At 40.1% G+C, this 22,487-nt stretch overlaps 1 protein-coding gene across 1 annotated transcript in view; it reads left to right on the top strand.

Moving 5' to 3' along the window:
• LOC135521746 (nibrin-like) overlaps positions 1–22,487 on the top strand; it is a 37,800-nt gene that overhangs the window by 10,653 nt on the left and 4,660 nt on the right. The window contains exons 7-13 of the mRNA XM_064947441.1: positions 19,481–19,671; positions 19,802–19,902; positions 20,031–20,169; positions 20,272–20,480; positions 20,584–20,761; positions 20,868–21,501; positions 21,778–21,843. Coding sequence (XP_064803513.1) covers positions 19,481–19,671; positions 19,802–19,902; positions 20,031–20,169; positions 20,272–20,480; positions 20,584–20,761; positions 20,868–21,501; positions 21,778–21,843 — 1,518 coding nt within the window. The remainder of the gene's footprint in view (positions 1–19,480; positions 19,672–19,801; positions 19,903–20,030; positions 20,170–20,271; positions 20,481–20,583; positions 20,762–20,867; positions 21,502–21,777; positions 21,844–22,487) is intronic.

Below are 22,487 nucleotides of genomic sequence, written 5' to 3'. Positions count from 1 at the left end.
CTACCATTACCACTAGTAGCACTTCTACCTCTAATATCCCTATTACTACCATTACCACTAGTAGCACTTCTACCTTTATCTCTACTACTACCATTACCACTAGTAGCACTTCTACCTCTAATGTTCCTACTACTACCATTACCACTAGTAGCACTTCTACCTTTATCTCTACTACTACCATTACCACTAGTAGCACTACTACCTCTAATATCTCTACTACTACTACCATTACCACTAGTAGCACTTCTACCTTTAATATCCCTACTACTACAACCATTACCACGAGTAGCACTTCTACCTTTAATATCCCTGCTACTACAACCATTACCACTAGTAGCACTTCTACCTCTAATATCTCTACTACTACCATTTCCACGAGTAGCACTTCTACCTCTAATATCTCTACTACTACTACCATTACCACTAGTAGCACTTCTACCTTTAATATCCCTACTACTGCTACCATTAACACGAGTAGCACTTGTACCTTTAATATCCCTACTACTGCTACCATTACCACTAGTAGCACTTCTACCTCTAATGTTCCTACTACTACCATTACCACTAGTAGCACTTCTACCTATATCTCTACTACTACCATTACCACTAGTAGCACTTCTACCTTTAATATCCCTATTACTACCATTACCACTAGTAGCACTTCTGCCTTTATCTCTACTACTACCATTACCACTCGTAGCACTTCTACCTTTATCTCTACTACTACCATTACCACTAGTAGCACTTCTACCTCTAATATCTCTACTACTACTACCATTACCACTAGTAGCACTTCTACCTCTAATATCTCTACTGCTACCATTACCACTAGTAGCACTTCTACCTCATATCTCTACTTCTACCATTACCACTAGTAGCACTTCTACCTTTAATATCCATATTACTACCATTACCACTAGTAGCACTTCTACCTTTATCTCTACTGCTACCATTACCACTAGTAGCACTTCTACCTTTAATATCCCTACTACCATTACCACGAGTAGCACTTCTACCTTTAATATCCCTACTACTACTACTACCATTACCACTAGTAGCACTTCTATCTCTAATATATCTACTGCTTCCATGACCACCAGTAGCACTTCTACCTTTAATATTACTACCATTACCACTAGTAGCACTTCTACCTTTAATATCCCTACTACTACTACTACTACCATTACCACAAGTAACACTTCTACCTTTAATATCCCTACTACTACCGTTACCACTAGTAGCACTTCTACCTTTCTCTACTACTACCATTACCACTAGTAGCACTTCTACCTTTAATATCCCTATTACCACTAGTAGCACTTCTTCCTTTAATATCCCTATTACTACCATTACCACTAGTAGCACTTCTACCTTTATCTCTACTACTACCATTACCACTAGTAGCACTTCTACCTCTAATATCTCTACTACTACTACAATTACCACTAGTAGCACTTCTACCTTTAATATCCCTACTACTACAACCATTACCACAAGTAGCACTTCTACCTTTAATATCCCTACTACTACTAATACTACCATTACCACTAGTAGCACTTCTACCTTTAATATCCCTACTACTGCTACCATTACCACTAGTAGCACTTCTACCTCTAATACCTCTACTACCATTACCACTAGTAGCACTTCTACCTCTAATATCTCTACTACTACTACCATTACCACTAGTAGCACTTCTACCTCTAATATCTCTACTACTACCATTTCCACGAGTAGCACTTCTACCTCTAATATCTCTACTACTACTACCATTACCACTAGTAGCACTTCTACCTCTAATATCTCTACTACTACTACCATTACCACTAGTAGCACTTCTACCTTTAATATCCCTACTACTGCTACCATTAACACGAGTAGCACTTCTACCTCTAATATCTCTACTACTACCATTTCCACGAGTAGCACTTCTACCTCTAATATCTCTACTGCTACCATTACCACTAGTAGCACTTCTACCTTAATATCCCTACTACTACTACCATTACCACTAGTAGCACTTCTACCTCTAATATCCCTATTACTACCATTACCACTAGTAGCACTTCTACCTTTATCTCTACTACTACCATTACCACTAGTAGCACTTCTACCTCTAATGTTCCTACTACTACCATTACCACTAGTAGCACTTCTACCTTTATCTCTACTACTACCATTACCACTAGTAGCACTACTACCTCTAATATCTCTACTACTACTACCATTACCACTAGTAGCACTTCTACCTTTAATATCCCTACTACTACAACCATTACCACGAGTAGCACTTCTACCTTTAATATCGCTGCTACTACAACCATTACCACTAGTAGCACTTCTACCTCTAATATCTCTACTACTACCATTTCCACGAGTAGCACTTCTACCTCTAATATCTCTACTACTACTACCATTACCACTAGTAGCACTTATACCTTTAATATCCCTACTACTGCTACCATTAACACGAGTAGCACTTGTACCTTTAATATCCCTACTACTGCTACCATTACCACTAGTAGCACTTCTACCTCTAATGTTCCTACTACTACCATTACCACTAGTAGCACTTCTACCTTTATCTCTACTACTACCATTACCACTAGTAGTACTTCTACCTTTAATATCCCTATTACTACCATTACCACTAGTAGCACGTCTGCCTTTATCTCTACTACTACCATTACCACTCGTAGCACTTCTACCTTTATCTCTACTACTACCATTACCACTAGTAGCACTTCTACCTCTAATATCTCTACTACTACAACCATTACCACGAGTAGCACTTCTTCCTCTAATATCTCTACTACTACTACCATTACCACTAGTAGCACTTCTACCTCTAATATCTCTACTGCTACCATTACCACTAGTAGCACTTCTACCTCATATCTCTACTTCTACCATTACCACTAGTAGCACTTCTACCTTTAATATCCCTATTACTACCATTACCACTAGTAGCACTTCTACCTCTAATATCTCTACTGCTTCCATTACCACCAGTAGCACTACTACCTCTAATATCTCTACTACTACTACCATTACCACTAGTAGCACTTCTAACTTTAATATCCCTACTACTGCCACTAGTAGCACTTCTACCTCTAATATCTCTACTGCTACCATTACCACTAGTAGCACTTCTGCCTTTAATATCTCTACTACAACTACTACCATTACCACTAGTAGCACTTCTACCTTTAATATCCCTACTACTGCCACCATTACCACTAGTAGCACTTCTACCTCTAATATCTCTACTACAACCATTACCACGAGTAGCACTTCTACCTTTAATATCCCTACTACTACTACTACTACCATTACCACAAGTAACACTTCTACCTTTAATATCCCTACTACTACCGTTACCACTAGTAGCACTTCTACCTTTCTCTACTACTACCATTACCACTAGTAGCACTTCTACCTTTAATATCCCTATTACTACCATTACCACTAGTAGCACTTCTACCTTTATCTCTACTACTACCATTACCACTAGTAGCACTTCTACCTCTAATATCTCTACTACTACTACAATTACCACTAGTAGCACTTCTACCTTTAATATCCCTACTACTACAACCATTACCACAAGTAGCACTTCTACCTTTAATATCCCTACTACTACTACCATTACCACGAGTAGCACCTTTACCTTTAATATCCCTACTACTACAACCATTACCACGAGTAGCACTTCTACCTTTAATATCCCTACTACTACTAATACTACCATTACCACTAGTAGCACTTCTACCTTTAATATCCCTACTACTGCTACCATTACCACTAGTAGCACTTCTACCTCTAATACCTCTACTACCATTACCACTAGTAGCACTTCTACCTTTATCTCTACTGCTACCATTACCACTAGTAGCACTTCTACCTTTAATATCCCTACTACCATTACCACGAGTAGCACTTCTACCTTTAATATCCCTACTACTACTACTACCATTACCACTAGTAGCACTTCTATCTCTAATATATCTACTGCTTCCATGACCACCAGTAGCACTTCTACCTTTAATATTACTACCATTACCACTAGTAGCACTTCTACCTTTAATATCCCTACTACTACTACTACTACCATTACCACAAGTAACACTTCTACCTTTAATATCCCTACTACTACCGTTACCACTAGTAGCACTTCTACCTTTCTCTACTACTACCATTACCACTAGTAGCACTTCTACCTTTAATATCCCTATTACCACTAGTAGCACTTCTTCCTTTAATATCCCTATTACTACCATTACCACTAGTAGCACTTCTACCTTTATCTCTACTACTACCATTACCACTAGTAGCACTTCTACCTCTAATATCTCTACTACTACTACAATTACCACTAGTAGCACTTCTACCTTTAATATCCCTACTACTACAACCATTACCACAAGTAGCACTTCTACCTTTAATATCCCTACTACTACTACCATTACCACGAGTAGCACCTTTACCTTTAATATCCCTACTACTACAACCATTACCACGAGTAGCACTTCTACCTTTAATATCCCTACTACTACTAATACTACCATTACCACTAGTAGCACTTCTACCTTTAATATCCCTACTACTGCTACCATTACCACTAGTAGCACTTCTACCTCTAATACCTCTACTACCATTACCACTAGTAGCACTTCTACCTCTAATATCTCTACTACTACTACCATTACCACTAGTAGCACTTCTACCTCTAATATCTCTACTACTACCATTTCCACGAGTAGCACTTCTACCTCTAATATCTCTACTACTACTACCATTACCACTAGTAGCACTTCTACCTCTAATATCTCTACTACTACTACCATTACCACTAGTAGCACTTCTACCTTTAATATCCCTACTACTGCTACCATTAACACCAGTAGCACTTCTACCTCTAATATCTCTACTACAACCATTACCACGAGTAGCACTTCTACCTCTAATATCCCTACTACTACAACCATTACCACTAGTAGCACTTCTAACCTTATCTCTACTACTACCATTTCCACGAGTAGCACTTCTACCTCTAATATCTCTACTGCTACCATTACCACTAGTAGCACTTCTACCTTAATATCCCTACTACTACTACCATTACCACTAGTAGCACTTCTACCTCTAATATCCCTATTACTACCATTACCACTAGTAGCACTTCTACCTTTATCTCTACTACTACCATTACCACTAGTAGCACTTCTACCTCTAATGTTCCTACTACTACCATTACCACTAGTAGCACTTCTACCTTTATCTCTACTACTACCATTACCACTAGTAGCACTACTACCTCTAATATCTCTACTACTACTACCATTACCACTAGTAGCACTTCTACCTTTAATATCCCTACTACTGCCACCATTACCACTAGTAGCACTTCTACCTCTAATATCTCTACTACTACCATTTCCACGAGTAGCACTTCTACCTCTAATATCTCTACTACTACTACCATTACCACTAGTAGCACTTCTACCTTTAATATCCCTACTACTGCTACCATTAACACGAGTAGCACTTGTACCTTTAATATCCCTACTACTGCTACCATTACCACTAGTAGCACTTCTACCTCTAATGTTCCTACTACTACCATTACCACTAGTAGCACTTCTACCTTTATCTCTACTACTACCATTACCACTAGTAGCACTTCTACCTTTAATATCCCTATTACTACCATTACCACTAGTAGCACTTCTGCCTTTATCTCTACTACTACCATTACCACTCGTAGCACTTCTACCTTTATCTCTACTACTACCATTACCACTAGTAGCACTTCTACCTCTAATATCTCTACTACTACAACCATTACCACGAGTAGCACTTCTTCCTCTAATATCTCTACTACTACTACCATTACCACTAGTAGCACTTCTACCTCTAATATCTCTACTGCTACCATTACCACTAGTAGCACTTCTACCTCATATCTCTACTTCTACCATTACCACTAGTAGCACTTCTACCTTTAATATCCCTATTACTACCATTACCACTAGTAGCACTTCTACCTCTAATATCTCTACTGCTTCCATTACCACCAGTAGCACTACTACCTCTAATATCTCTACTACTACTACCATTACCACTAGTAGCACTTCTAACTTTAATATCCCTACTACTGCCACCATTACCACTAGTAGCACTTCTACCTCTAATATCTCTACTACAACCATTACCACGAGTAGCACTTCTACCTTTAATATCCCTACTACTACTACTACTACCATTACCACAAGTAACACTTCTACCTTTAATATCCCTACTACTACCGTTACCACTAGTAGCACTTCTACCTTTCTCTACTACTACCATTACCACTAGTAGCACTTCTACCTTTAATATCCCTATTACCACTAGTAGCACTTCTTCCTTTAATATCCCTATTACTACCATTACCACTAGTAGCACTTCTACCTTTATCTCTACTACTACCATTACCACTAGTAGCACTTCTACCTCTAATATCTCTACTACTACTACAATTACCACTAGTAGCACTTCTACCTTTAATAACCCTACTACTACAACCATTACCACAAGTAGCACTTCTACCTTTAATATCCCTACTACTACTACCATTACCACGAGTAGCACCTTTACCTTTAATATCCCTACTACTACAACCATTACCACGAGTAGCACTTCTACCTTTAATATCCCTACTACTACTAATACTACCATTACCACTAGTAGCACTTCTACCTTTAATATCCCTACTACTGCTACCATTACCACTAGTAGCACTTCTACCTCTAATACCTCTACTACCATTACCACTAGTAGCACTTCTACCTCTAATATCTCTACTACTACTACCATTACCACTAGTAGCACTTCTACCTCTAATATCTCTACTACTACCATTTCCACGAGTAGCACTTCTACCTCTAATATCTCTACTACTACTACCATTACCACTAGTAGCACTTCTACCTCTAATATCTCTACTACTACTACCATTACCACTAGTAGCACTTCTACCTTTAATATCCCTACTACTGCTACCATTAACACGAGTAGCACTTCTACCTCTAATATCTCTACTACAACCATTACCACGAGTAGCACTTCTACCTCTAATATCCCTACTACTACAACCATTACCACTAGTAGCACTTCTAACCTTATCTCTACTACTACCATTTCCACGAATAGCACTTCTACCTCTAATATCTCTACTGCTACCATTACCACTAGTAGCACTTCTACCTTAATATCCCTACTACTACTACCATTACCACTAGTAGCACTTCTACCTCTAATATCCCTATTACTACCATTACCACTAGTAGCACTTCTACCTTTATCTCTACTACTACCATTACCACTAGTAGCACTTCTACCTCTAATGTTCCTACTACTACCATTACCACTAGTAGCACTTCTACCTTTATCTCTACTACTACCATTACCACTAGTAGCACTACTACCTCTAATATCTCTACTACTACTACCATTACCACTAGTAGCACTTCTACCTTTAATATCCCTACTACTACAACCATTACCACGAGTAGCACTTCTACCTTTAATATCCCTGCTACTACAACCATTACCACTAGTAGCACTTCTACCTCTAATATCTCTACTACTACCATTTCCACGAGTAGCACTTCTACCTCTAATATCACTACTACCATTACCACTAGTAGCACTTCTACCTTTAATATCCCTACTACTGCTACCATTAACACGAGTAGCACTTGTACCTTTAATATCCCTACTACTGCTACCATTACCACTAGTAGCACTTCTACCTCTAATGTTCCTACTACTACCATTACCACTAGTAGCACTTCTACCTTTATCTCTACTACTACCATTACCACTAGTAGCACTTCTACCTTTAATATCCCTATTACTACCATTACCACTAGTAGCACTTCTGCCTTTATCTCTACTACTACCATTACCACTCGTAGCACTTCTACCTTTATCTCTACTACTACCATTACCACTAGTAGCACTTCTACCTCTAATATCTCTACTACTACAACCATTACCACGAGTAGCACTTCTTCCTCTAATATCTCTACTACTACTACCATTACCACTAGTAGCACTTCTACCTCTAATATCTCTACTGCTACCATTACCACTAGTAGCACTTCTACCTCATATCTCTACTTCTACCATTACCACTAGTAGCACTTCTACCTTTAATATCCCTATTACTACCATTACCACTAGTAGCACTTCTACCTCTAATATCTCTACTGCTTCCATTACCACCAGTAGCACTACTACCTCTAATATCTCTACTACTACTACCATTACCACTAGTAGCACTTCTAACTTTAATATCCCTACTACTGCCACTAGTAGCACTTCTACCTCTAATATCTCTACTGCTACCATTACCACTAGTAGCACTTCTGCCTTTAATATCTCTACTACAACTACTACCATTACCACTAGTAGCACTTCTACCTTTAATATCCCTACTACTGCCACCATTACCACTAGTAGCACTTCTACCTCTAATATCTCTACTACAACCATTACCACGAGTAGCACTTCTACCTCTAATATCCCTAATACTACCATTACCACTTGTAGCACTTCTACGTCTAATATCTCTACTACCATTTCCACTAGTAGCACTTCTACCTTTAATATCCCTATTACTACCATTACCACTAGTAGCACTTCTACCTCTAATATCTCTACTGCTTCCATTACCACCAGTAGCACTTCTACCTTTAATATTACTACCATTACCACTAGTAGCACTTCTACCTTTATCTCTACTGCTTCATTACCACTAGTAGCACTTCTACCTTTATCTCTACTGCTACCATTACCACTAGTATCATTTCTCCCTCTGTCTCTACTGCTACCATTACCACTAGTAGCACTTCTACCTTTAATATCCCTACTACTACTACCATTACCACGAGTAGCACTTCTACCTTTAATATCCCTACTACTACTACTACCATTACCACTAGTAGCACTTCTATCTCTATCTGTACTGCTTCCATGACCACCAGTAGCAATTCTACCTTTAATATTACTACCATTACCACTAGTAGCACTTCTACCTTTATCTCTGCTGCTACCATTACCACTAGTAGCATTTCTACCTTTAATATCCCTACTTCTACTACCATTACCACAAGTAACACTTCTACCTTTAATATCCCTACTACTACCGTTACCACTAGTAGCACTTCTACCCTTCTCTACTGCTACCATTAACACGAGTAGCACTTCTACCTCTAATATCTCTACTTCTACCATTACCACTAGTAGCACTTCTACCTTAATATCCCTACTACTACTACCATTACCACTAGTAGCACTTCTACCTTTATCTCTACTACTACCATTACCACTAGTAGCACTACTATCTCTAATATCTCTACTACTACTACCATTACCACTAGTAGCACTTCTCCCTTTAATATCTCTATTACTACCATTACCACTAGTAGCACTTCTACCTCATATCTCTACTTCTACCATTACCACTAGTAGCACTTCTACCTTTAATATCCCTATTACTACCATTACCACTAGTAGCACTTCTACCTCTAATATCTCTACTGCTTCCATTACCACCAGTAGCACTACTACCTCTAATATCTCTACTACTACTACCATTACCACTAGTAGCACTTCTAACTTTAATATCCCTACTACTGCCACTAGTAGCACTTCTACCTCTAATATCTCTACTGCTACCATTACCACTAGTAGCACTTCTGCCTTTAATATCTCTACTACAACTACTACCATTACCACTAGTAGCACTTCTACCTTTAATATCCCTACTACTGCCACCATTACCACTAGTAGCACTTCTACCTCTAATATCTCTACTACAACCATTACCACGAGTAGCACTTCTACCTCTAATATCCCTAATACTACCATTACCACTTGTAGCACTTCTACGTCTAATATCTCTACTACCATTTCCACTAGTAGCACTTCTACCTTTAATATCCCTATTACTACCATTACCACTAGTAGCACTTCTACCTCTAATATCTCTACTGCTTCCATTACCACCAGTAGCACTTCTACCTTTAATATTACTACCATTACCACTAGTAGCACTTCTACCTTTATCTCTACTGCTTCATTACCACTAGTAGCACTTCTACCTTTATCTCTACTGCTACCATTACCACTAGTATCATTTCTCCTCTGTCTCTACTGCTACCATTACCACTAGTAGCACTTCTACCTTTAATATCCCTACTACTACTACCATTACCACGAGTAGCACTTCTACCTTTAATATCCCTACTACTACTACTACCATTACCACTAGTAGCACTTCTATCTCTATCTGTACTGCTTCCATGACCACCAGTAGCAATTCTACCTTTAATATTACTACCATTACCACTAGTAGCACTTCTACCTTTATCTCTGCTGCTACCATTACCACTAGTAGCATTTCTACCTTTAATATCCCTACTTCTACTACCATTACCACAAGTAACACTTCTACCTTTAATATCCCTACTACTACCGTTACCACTAGTAGCACTTCTACCCTTCTCTACTGCTACCATTAACACGAGTAGCACTTCTACCTCTAATATCTCTACTTCTACCATTACCACTAGTAGCACTTCTACCTTAATATCCCTACTACTACTACCATTACCACTAGTAGCACTTCTACCTTTATCTCTACTACTACCATTACCACTAGTAGCACTACTATCTCTAATATCTCTACTACTACTACCATTACCACTAGTAGCACTTCTCCCTTTAATATCTCTATTACTACCATTACCACTAGTAGCACTTCTACCTCATATCTCTACTTCTACCATTACCACTAGTAGCACTTCTACCTTTAATATCCCTATTACTACCATTACCACTAGTAGCACTTCTACCTCTAATATCTCTACTGCTTCCATTACCACCAGTAGCACTACTACCTCTAATATCTCTACTACTACTACCATTACCACTAGTAGCACTTCTAACTTTAATATCCCTACTACTGCCACTAGTAGCACTTCTACCTCTAATATCTCTACTGCTACCATTACCACTAGTAGCACTTCTGCCTTTAATATCTCTACTACAACTACTACCATTACCACTAGTAGCACTTCTACCTTTAATATCCCTACTACTGCCACCATTACCACTAGTAGCACTTCTACCTCTAATATCTCTACTACAACCATTACCACGAGTAGCACTTCTACCTCTAATATCCCTAATACTACCATTACCACTTGTAGCACTTCTACGTCTAATATCTCTACTACCATTTCCACTAGTAGCACTTCTACCTTTAATATCCCTATTACTACCATTACCACTAGTAGCACTTCTACCTCTAATATCTCTACTGCTTCCATTACCACCAGTAGCACTTCTACCTTTAATATTACTACCATTACCACTAGTAGCACTTCTACCTTTATCTCTACTGCTTCATTACCACTAGTAGCACTTCTACCTTTATCTCTACTGCTACCATTACCACTAGTATCATTTCTCCCTCTGTCTCTACTGCTACCATTACCACTAGTAGCACTTCTACCTTTAATATCCCTACTACTACTACCATTACCACGAGTAGCACTTCTACCTTTAATATCCCTACTACTACTACTACCATTACCACTAGTAGCACTTCTATCTCTATCTGTACTGCTTCCATGACCACCAGTAGCAATTCTACCTTTAATATTACTACCATTACCACTAGTAGCACTTCTACCTTTATCTCTGCTGCTACCATTACCACTAGTAGCATTTCTACCTTTAATATCCCTACTTCTACTACCATTACCACAAGTAACACTTCTACCTTTAATATCCCTACTACTACCGTTACCACTAGTAGCACTTCTACCCTTCTCTACTGCTACCATTAACACGAGTAGCACTTCTACCTCTAATATCTCTACTTCTACCATTACCACTAGTAGCACTTCTACCTTAATATCCCTACTACTACTACCATTACCACTAGTAGCACTTCTACCTTTATCTCTACTACTACCATTACCACTAGTAGCACTACTATCTCTAATATCTCTACTACTACTACCATTACCACTAGTAGCACTTCTCCCTTTAATATCTCTATTACTACCATTACCACTAGTAGCACTTCTACCTTTATCTCTACTACTACCATTACCTCTAGTAGCACTACTACCTCTAATATCTCTACTACTACTACAATTACCACTAGTAGCACTTCTACCTTTAATATCCCTACTACTGCTACCATTAACACGAGTAGCACTTCTACCTTTAATATCCCTACTACTGCTACCATTACCACTAGTAGCACTTCTACCTCTAATGTTCCTACTACTACCATTACCACTAGTAGTACTTCTACCTTTAATATCCCTACTACTGCTACCATTAACACGAGTAGCACTTGTACCTTTAATATCCCTACTACTGCTACCATTACCACTATTAGCACTTCTACCTTTATCTCTACTACTACCATTACCACTAGTAGCACTTCTACCTTTAATATCCCTATTACTACCATTACCAATAGTAGCACTTCTACCTTTATCTCTACTACTACCATTACCACTAGTAGCACTTCTACCTTTAATATCCCTACTACTGCTACCATTAACACGAGTAGCACTTGTACCTTTAATATCCCTACTACTGCTACCATTACCACTAGTAGCACTTCTACCTCTAATGTTCCTACTACTACCATTACCACTAGTAGCACTTCTACCTTTATCTCTACTACTACCATTACCACTAGTAGCACTTCTACCTTTAATATCCCTATTACTACCATTACCAATAGTAGCACTTCTACCTTTATCTCTACTACTACCATTACCACTAGTAGCACTTCTACCTTTAATATCCCTACTACTGCTACCATTAACACGAGTAGCACTTGTACCTTTAATATCCCTACTACTGCTACCATTACCACTAGTAGCACTTCTACCTCTAATGTTCCTACTACTACCATTACCACTAGTAGCACTTCTACCTTTATCTCTACTACTACCATTACCACTAGTAGCACTTCTACCTTTAATATCCCTATTACTACCATTACCACTAGTAGCACTTCTGCCTTTATCTCTACTACTACCATTACCACTAGTAGCACTTCTACCTTTATCTCTACTACTACCATTACCACTAGTAGCACTTCTACCTCTAATATCTCTACTACTACAACCATTACCACGAGTAGCACTTCTACCTCTAATATCTCTACTACTACTACCATTACCACTAGTAGCACTTCTACCTCTAATATCTCTACTGCTACCATTACCACTAGTAGCACTTCTACCTCAAATATCTCTACTTCTACCATTACCACTAGTAGCACTTCTACCTTTAATATCCCTATTACTACCATTACCACTAGTAGCACTTCTACCTTTATCTCTACTACTACCATTACCACTAGTAGCACTACTATCTCTAATATCTCTACTACTACTACCATTACCACTAGTAGCACTTCTCCCTTTAATATCTCTATTACTACCATTACCACTAGTAGCACTTCTACCTTTATCTCTACTACTACCATTACCACTAGTAGCACTACTACCTCTAATATCTCTACTACTACTACAATTACCACTAGTAGCACTTCTACCTTTAATATCCCTACTACTGCTACCATGAACACGAGTAGCACTTGTACATTTAATATCCCTACTACTGCTACCATTACCACTAGTAGCACTTCTACCTCTAATGTTCCTACTACTACCATTACCACTAGTAGCACTTCTACCTTTATCTCTACTACTACCATTACCACTAGTAGCACTTCTACCTTTAATATCCCTATTACTACCATTACCACTAGTAGCACTTCTGCCTTTATCTCTACTACTACCATTTCCACTAGTAGCACTTCTACCTTTATCTCTACTACTACCATTACCACTAGTAGCACTTCTACCTCTAATATCTCTACTATTACAACCATTACCACGAGTAGCACTTCTACCTCTAATATCTCTACTACTACTACCATTACCACTAGTAGCACTTCTACCTCTAATATCTCTACTTCTACCATTACCACTAGTAGCACTTCTCCCTTTAATATCCCTATTACTACCATTACCACTAGTAGCACTTCTATCTTTAATATCCCTACTACTGCCACTAGTAGCACTTCTACCTCTAATATCTCTACTGCTACCATTACCACTAGTAGCATTTATACCTTTAATATCCCTACTTCTACTACCATTACCACAAGTAACACTTCTACCTTTAATATCCCTACTACTACCGTTACCACTAGTAGCACTTCTACCCTTCTCTACTGCTACCATTAACACGAGTAGCACTTCTACCTCTAATATCTCTACTTCTACCATTACCACTAGTAGCACTTCTACCTTAATATCCCTACTACTACTACCATTACCACTAGTAGCACTTCTACCTTTATCTCTACTACTACCATTACCACTAGTAGCACTACTATCTCTAATATCTCTACTACTACTACCATTACCACTAGTAGCACTTCTCCCTTTAATATCTCTATTACTACCATTACCACTAGTAGCACTTCTACCTTTATCTCTACTACTACCATTACCTCTAGTAGCACTACTACCTCTAATATCTCTACTACTACTACAATTACCACTAGTAGCACTTCTACCTTTAATATCCCTACTACTGCTACCATTAACACGAGTAGCACTTCTACCTTTAATATCCCTACTACTGCTACCATTACCACTAGTAGCATTTCTACCTTAATATCCCTACTACTGCTACCATTACCACTAGTAGCACTTCTACCTCTAATATCTCTACTTCTACCATTATCACTAGTAGCACTTCTACCTTTAATATCCCTATTACTATCATTACCACTAGTAGCACTTCTCCCTTTAATATCCCTATTACTACCGTTACCACTAGTTGCACTTCTGCCTTTATCTCTACTACTGCCATTACCACTAGTAGCACTTCTACCTCTAATATCTCTACTGCTACCATTACCACTAGTAGCATTTCTACCTCTACTACTACTACCATTACCACAAGTAACACTTCTACCTTTAATATCCCTATTACTACCATTACCACTAGTTGCACTTCTGCCTTTATCTCTACTACTACCATTACCACTAGTAGCACTTCTACCTTTATCTCTACTACTACCATTACCACTAGTAGCACTTCTACCTCTAATATCTCTACTATTACAACCATTACCACAAGTAGCACTTCTACCTCTAATATCTCTACTACTACTACCATTACCACTAGTAGCACTTCTACCTCTAATATCTCTACTGCTACCATTACCACTAGTAGCACTTCTACCTCTAATATCTCTACTTCTACCATTACCACTAGTAGCACTTCTACCTTTAATATCCCTATTACTACCATTACCACTAGTAGCACTTCTCCCTTTAATATCCCTATTACTACCATTACCACTAGTAGCACTTCTATCTTTAATATCCCTACTACTGCCACTAGTAGCACTTCTACCTCTAATATCTCTACTGCTACCATTACCACTAGTAGCATTTCTACCTTTAATATCCCTACTTCTACTACCATTACCACAAGTAACACTTCTACCTTTAATATCCCTACTACTACCGTTACCACTAGTAGCACTTCTACCCTTCTCTACTGCTACCATTAACACGAGTAGCACTTCTACCTCTAATATCTCTACTTCTACCATTACCACTAGTAGCACTTCTACCTTAATATCCCTACTACTACTACCATTACCACTAGTAGCACTTCTACCTTTATCTCTACTACTACCATTACCACTAGTAGCACTACTATCTCTAATATCTCTACTACTACTACCATTACCACTAGTAGCACTTCTCCCTTTAATATCTCTATTACTACCATTACCACTAGTAGCACTTCTACCTTTATCTCTACTACTACCATTACCTCTAGTAGCACTACTACCTCTAATATCTCTACTACTACTACAATTACCACTAGTAGCACTTCTACCTTTAATATCCCTACTACTGCTACCATTACCACTAGTAGCACTTCTACCTTAATATCCCTACTACTACTACCATTACCACTAGTAGCACTTCTACCTCTAATATCTCTACTTCTACCATTACCACTAGTAGCACTTCTACCTTTAATATCCCTATTACTACCATTACCACTAGTAGCACTTCTCCCTTTAATATCCCTATTACTACCATTACCACTAGTTGCACTTCTGCCTTTATCTCTACTACTGCCATTACCACTAGTAGCACTTCTACCTCTAATATCTCTACTGCTACCATTACCACTAGTAGCATTTCTACCTCTACTACTACTACCATTACCACAAGTAACACTTCTACCTTTAATATCCCTACTACTACCGTTACCACTAGTAGCACTTCTACCTTTCTCTACTTCTACCGTTACCACTAGTAGCACTTCTACCTTTAATATCCCTATTACTACCATTACCACTAGTAGCACTTCTCCCTTAAATATCCCTATTACTACCATTACCACTAGTAGCACTTCTACCTTTATCTCTACTACTACCATTACCACTAGTAGCACTTCTACCTTTATCTCTACTACTACCATTACCACTAGTAGCACTACTACCTCTAATATCTCTACTACTACTACCATTACCACTAGTAGCACTTCTACCTTTAATATCCTTACTACTACAATCATTACCACGAGTAGCACTTCTACCTTTAATATCCCTACTACTACTACTACCATTACCACGAGTAGCACTTCTACCTTTAATATCCCTACTACTACAACCATTACCACGAGTAGCACTTCTACCTTTAATATCCCTACTACTACTACTACTTCCATTACCACTAGTAGCACTTCTACCTTTAATATCCCTACTACTGCCACCATTACCACTAGTAGCACTTCTACCTTTAATATCCCTACTACTGCTACCATTACCACTTGTAGCACTTCTACCTCTAATATCCTTACTACTACCGTTACCACTAGTAGCACTTCTACCTCTAATATCCTTACTACTACCATTACCACTAGTAGCACTTCTACCTTTGTCTCTACTACTACCATTACCACTAGTAGCACTTCTACCTCTAATATCCCTACTGCTACCATTACCACTAGTAGCACTTCTCCCTTTAATATCCCTATTACTACCATTACCACTAGTAGCACTTCTATCTTTAATATCCCTACTACTGCCACTAGTAGCACTTCTACCTCTAATATCTCTACTGCTACCATTACCACAAGTAGCACTTCTACCTCTAATATCTCTACTACTACTACCATTACCACTAGTAGCACTTCTACCTCTAATATCTCTACTGCTACCATTACCACTAGTAGCACTTCTACCTCTAATATCTCTACTTCTACCATTACCACTAGTAGCACTTCTACCTTTAATATCCCTATTACTACCATTACCACTAGTAGCACTTCTCCCTTTAATATCCCTATTACTACCATTACCACTAGTAGCACTTCTATCTTTAATATCCCTACTACTGCCACTAGTAGCACTTCTACCTCTAATATCTCTACTGCTACCATTACCACTAGTAGCATTTCTACCTTTAATATCCCTACTTCTACTACCATTACCACAAGTAACACTTCTACCTTTAATATCCCTACTACTACCGTTACCACTAGTAGCACTTCTACCCTTCTCTACTGCTACCATTAACACGAGTAGCACTTCTACCTCTAATATCTCTACTTCTACCATTACCACTAGTAGCACTTCTACCTTAATATCCCTACTACTACTACCATTACCACTAGTAGCACTTCTACCTTTATCTCTACTACTACCATTACCACTAGTAGCACTACTATCTCTAATATCTCTACTACTACTACCATTACCACTAGTAGCACTTCTCCCTTTAATATCTCTATTACTACCTTTACCACTAGTAGCACTTCTACCTTTATCTCTACTACTACCATTACCTCTAGTAGCACTACTACCTCTAATATCTCTACTACTACTACAATTACCACTAGTAGCACTTCTACCTTTAATATCCCTACTACTGCTACCATTACCACTAGTACCACTTCTACCTTAATATCCCTACTACTACTACCATTACCACTAGTAGCACTTCTACCTCTAATATCTCTACTTCTACCATTACCACTAGTAGCACTTCTACCTTTAATATCCCTATTACTACCATTACCACTAGTAGCACTTCTCCCTTTAATATCCCTATTACTACCATTACCACTAGTTGCACTTCTGCCTTTATCTCTACTACTGCCATTACCACTAGTAGCACTTCTACCTCTAATATCTCTACTGCTACCATTACCACTAGTAGCATTTCTACCTCTACTACTACTACTACCATTACCACAAGTAACACTTCTACCTTTAATATCCCTACTACTACCGTTACCACTAGTAGCACTTCTACCTTTCTCTACTTCTACCGTTACCACTAGTAGCACTTCTACCTTTAATATCCCTATTACTACCATTACCACTAGTAGCACTTCTCCCTTAAATATCCCTATTACTACCATTACCACTAGTAGCACTTCTACCTTTATCTCTACTACTACCATTACCACTAGTAGCACTTCTACCTTTATCTCTACTACTACCATTACCACTAGTAGCACTACTACCTCTAATATCTCTACTACTACTACCATTACCACTAGTAGCACTTCTACCTTTAATATCCTTACTACTACAACCATTACCACGAGTAGCACTTCTACCTTTAATATCCCTACTACTACTACTACCATTACCACGAGTAGCACTTCTACCTTTAATATCCCTACTACTACAACCATTACCACGAGTAGCACTTCTACCTTTAATATCCCTACTACTACTACTACTTCCATTACCACTAGTAGCACTTCTACCTTTAATATCCCTACTACTGCCACCATTACCACTAGTAGCACTTCTACCTTTAATATCCCTACTACTGCTACCATTACCACTTGTAGCACTTCTACCTCTAATATCCTTACTACTACCGTTACCACTAGTAGCACTTCTACCTCTAATATCCTTACTACTACCATTACCACTAGTAGCACTTCTACCTTTGTCTCTACTACTACCATTACCACTAGTAGCACTTCTACCTCTAATATCCCTACTGCTACCATTACCACTAGTAGCACTTCTACCTCTAATATCCTTACTACTACCATTACCACTCGTAGCACTTCTACCTTTAATATCCCTACTACTACCATTACCACTAGTAGCACTTCTACCTCTAATATCTCTCCCGACTACCTCCTATAACTAACTTATAACTGTCATCATCACCGTTACATCACAACTACCATCATCATTACTTCTACCACCACCACTGTCCCTGCCATCATTAAACTACTATCATTACCGTCACCCCTACTACCCGTACCGCTACTATTTTGGAATCATAATAATAAATCGCTCTCACTCACTTCCCTCCAGCAAAAGCGTCTGAGTTTGGCAGTGAGTTGTGGAGATGGGAGGAGCCAGCTCTTGGAGGAGGGGTCTGTCCCTGTGTCACTCCTGGAATCACCATTGAGCTGTGTGATCGGCATGGCAACGGGAAACTCCCAAGCACTACTGCCCCACTCCACTAAGAAGTGGGCAGACTCTGTGGAGAGGATTCTACAGAGGTACACACATTGCAGTATCATAAAGACAGAGTGCAGTTTGGTGGTGTTACACTTCTTCTTTGCAGCTCTGAAATGAGACTAACTGGTTGTGTCAGCACAGTCTATATTTACCATCTCTCACGCTCTCCAGGAAAGGTCTTCGATTCATCACAGAGTCTGAGATCGGATTGGCTGCCATCTATGTCAGCTGTGACAAGTACTGCAATCCTTCCAATCGAATGGCTGACTCAGGTGGGTGGGGCTCTCATATAGTGAATCATAGTCTCAGTTTATTTTAAGTTCCTGATTTTATAATGATATGGACTTATATAGTGGAGTCAACACTTGTATTGTTGTTAATGTGTTTCTCCCCTGGTCAGAATCCATGAGAAAGAAACCCACCATCCCTGGCGCCACGCTATCCCAGAATGTACCAGTGGACGAGACTGTAATGCCAGCGGTGTCTCAGAACATCACAGCCTATGCTGTAAACACAGAGCCGTCACAGGGCATCAGTGGGTAAGACGCACACACACACACACACACACACACACACACAACCTGACTCCCAGTTCTGTTTGAGTGCATCAGGCTGATCTGTGTTTTCTTATCCCCGAGTAGGGTGGACGTGGCTGGGGTGAGCGCAGTTGGAGAGACCCCTGAGAGGGACCAGAGCCGGACCACCTCTCATCTTAACCGATCCAAACCCTCAGGCCGAGAGCTGGCCGGGACCTGCACAGTGGCAGAGACTATGATGTCATCATTCAGTGCCTCAGACAGCACTGGTGGTGGCGGCTCGGACAGAAAAAAGGGAGAGCTACAACATCCAGGTAGAATAGTTTCTAATGACAGAGTGGGTGGGTGTCAGAGTTACAGGAGGAAAGTTCTGAAAACACGGGTCTGCTAAATGACATTGTATTATCATGATATTAGGTGGAGGGAAAGGTGATGCTATCACCAGATTCCTGGCCACAGCCTCCCGGACCAACGGAGGTGTGCAGACGATGTCTCCACAGAAGCGCTCCTCCCAGAAACAACAGGTATCGCAGAAATGTTCCCCACAGAAACAGTCTGCCCTCACTAATTTCTTTCAGCCGGTCGGCAAGAAAAGGCAAGTGCAGCTCTCTGGAGATATCCATACAATTCCACACAGTGGCTTATCAATCTTGAGTTAATGGTGATATTATATATACAGACTCCAATGTTTTCTCTCTCAGACCTCGGGAAGGCAAGGAGTCCCCTACTGTCCAATCAGAGGCCAAGTTCTCCAGGAGGGAAGAAGAGAAGGAGAAGATGAAGAGGACAGTACCACAGCACTCAGAGAACTCCAACCCCACACACACCCCCACAGGCAGGTCCCAGGGCCAACACAGCTCAGGTGCTGTTCATCTGTTTCCAGGTCAGACTGGGGCTCTGTCAGAGGGGTTCTCCAACCCTGCCCAGCAGGGGCTCCAATCCAGGAAGAGGAAGGAGATGGAGGAGGAGACTAAAGGGAGTGGGGCTTCAGAGATAGTGATGGACGAACTGGAGTCCATCATGTCTGAGGACATGGACGAATCGGATGAGCCCATGTCAGCCAGTCAAGGCCAGCGGTTGAAGCTGACAGAACAGAGTTCAACCAATCAAGGCCAGAGGTCTCAACTGATAGACAAGAGCTCAACCAATAGAAAATCGCTCCTAGAGACAGTGGATCTTACCTCTGCCAATAAGAAACAGCGGGTTTATTCAGTGGAACCAATCGCAGCCAATCATAGGTCAGGCTTTGATTCAGAAGAGCAATCGTCAGCCAGCAGACGACAGCGAGCGGAGCCTGTAGCTGAGGTCAAAGACAAAGAGGTGTCTTTCATTGAGGTGAGAGGAGCTGTCATTGTGTGCTTGTTATCATGTGTTTCTATCAAGGCTGGGATCAATTCATATTAAAGCCACTCAATTCGGGAAGGGATTTTAATTTAAAATCTAAAAATTGATAGCTTCTACTTCTGTTTCATTGAAAATATCTGCCATTTTTAAAATCACTGAATTGTGATTTCAGTTTACTTCCTGAATTGAATGCATTCCTCAGCCCTGGTTTCTATGACGTGACTATTATTATGAACTATCCTCCATCTTCTGTCCCCCCCCCCCAAGTCAAAACCAGTTAATGGTGTGACCCCTGGTCATCTGGAAGAGACTGATGTCAAACAAGAAGCCTCAGTAAGTCCTGTCTGTATCTGTTTGGAGTAGGGGCCAGTGGGGAAGAGTTAGGTCTATCAGTAACTGGCCTGGAGTAGGGGCCAGTGGGGAAGAGTTAGGTCTATCAGTAACTGGCCTGGAGTAGGGGCCAGTGGGGAAGAGTTAGGTCTATCAGTAACTGGCCTGGAGTAGGGGCCAGTGGGGAAGAGTTGGGTTTGGAGCAGGGGCCAGTGGGGAAGAGTTAGGTCTGTCAGTAACTGGTCTGGAGTAGGGGCCAGTGGGGAAGAGTTAGGTCTATCAGTAACTGGCCTGGAGTAGGGGCCAGTGGGGAAGAGTTGGGTTTGGAGCAGGGGCCAGTGGGGAGGGAAGAGTTAGGTCTGTCAGTAACTGGTCTGGAGTAGGGGCCAGTGGGGAAGAGTTAGGTCTATCAGTAACTGGCCTGGAGTAGGGGCCAGTGGGGAAGAGTTGGGTTTGGAGCAGGGGCCAGTGGGGAAGAGTTAGGTTTGGAGCAGGGGCCAGTGGGGAAGAGTTAGGTCTGTCAGTAACTGGTCTGGAGTAGGGGCCAGTGGGGAAGAGTTAGGTTTGGAGCAGGGGCCAGTGGGGAAGAGTTAGGTCTGTCAGTAACTGGCCTGGTGTAGGGGCCAGTGGGGAAGAGTTGGGTTTGG

The sequence above is a fragment of the Oncorhynchus masou genome, chromosome 30 (genome assembly GCF_036934945.1).
Source record: "Oncorhynchus masou masou isolate Uvic2021 chromosome 30, UVic_Omas_1.1, whole genome shotgun sequence".
Taxonomy (NCBI): Eukaryota; Metazoa; Chordata; class Actinopteri; order Salmoniformes; family Salmonidae; genus Oncorhynchus; species Oncorhynchus masou.
This window is presented reverse-complemented; position numbering and strand designations above follow the sequence as displayed.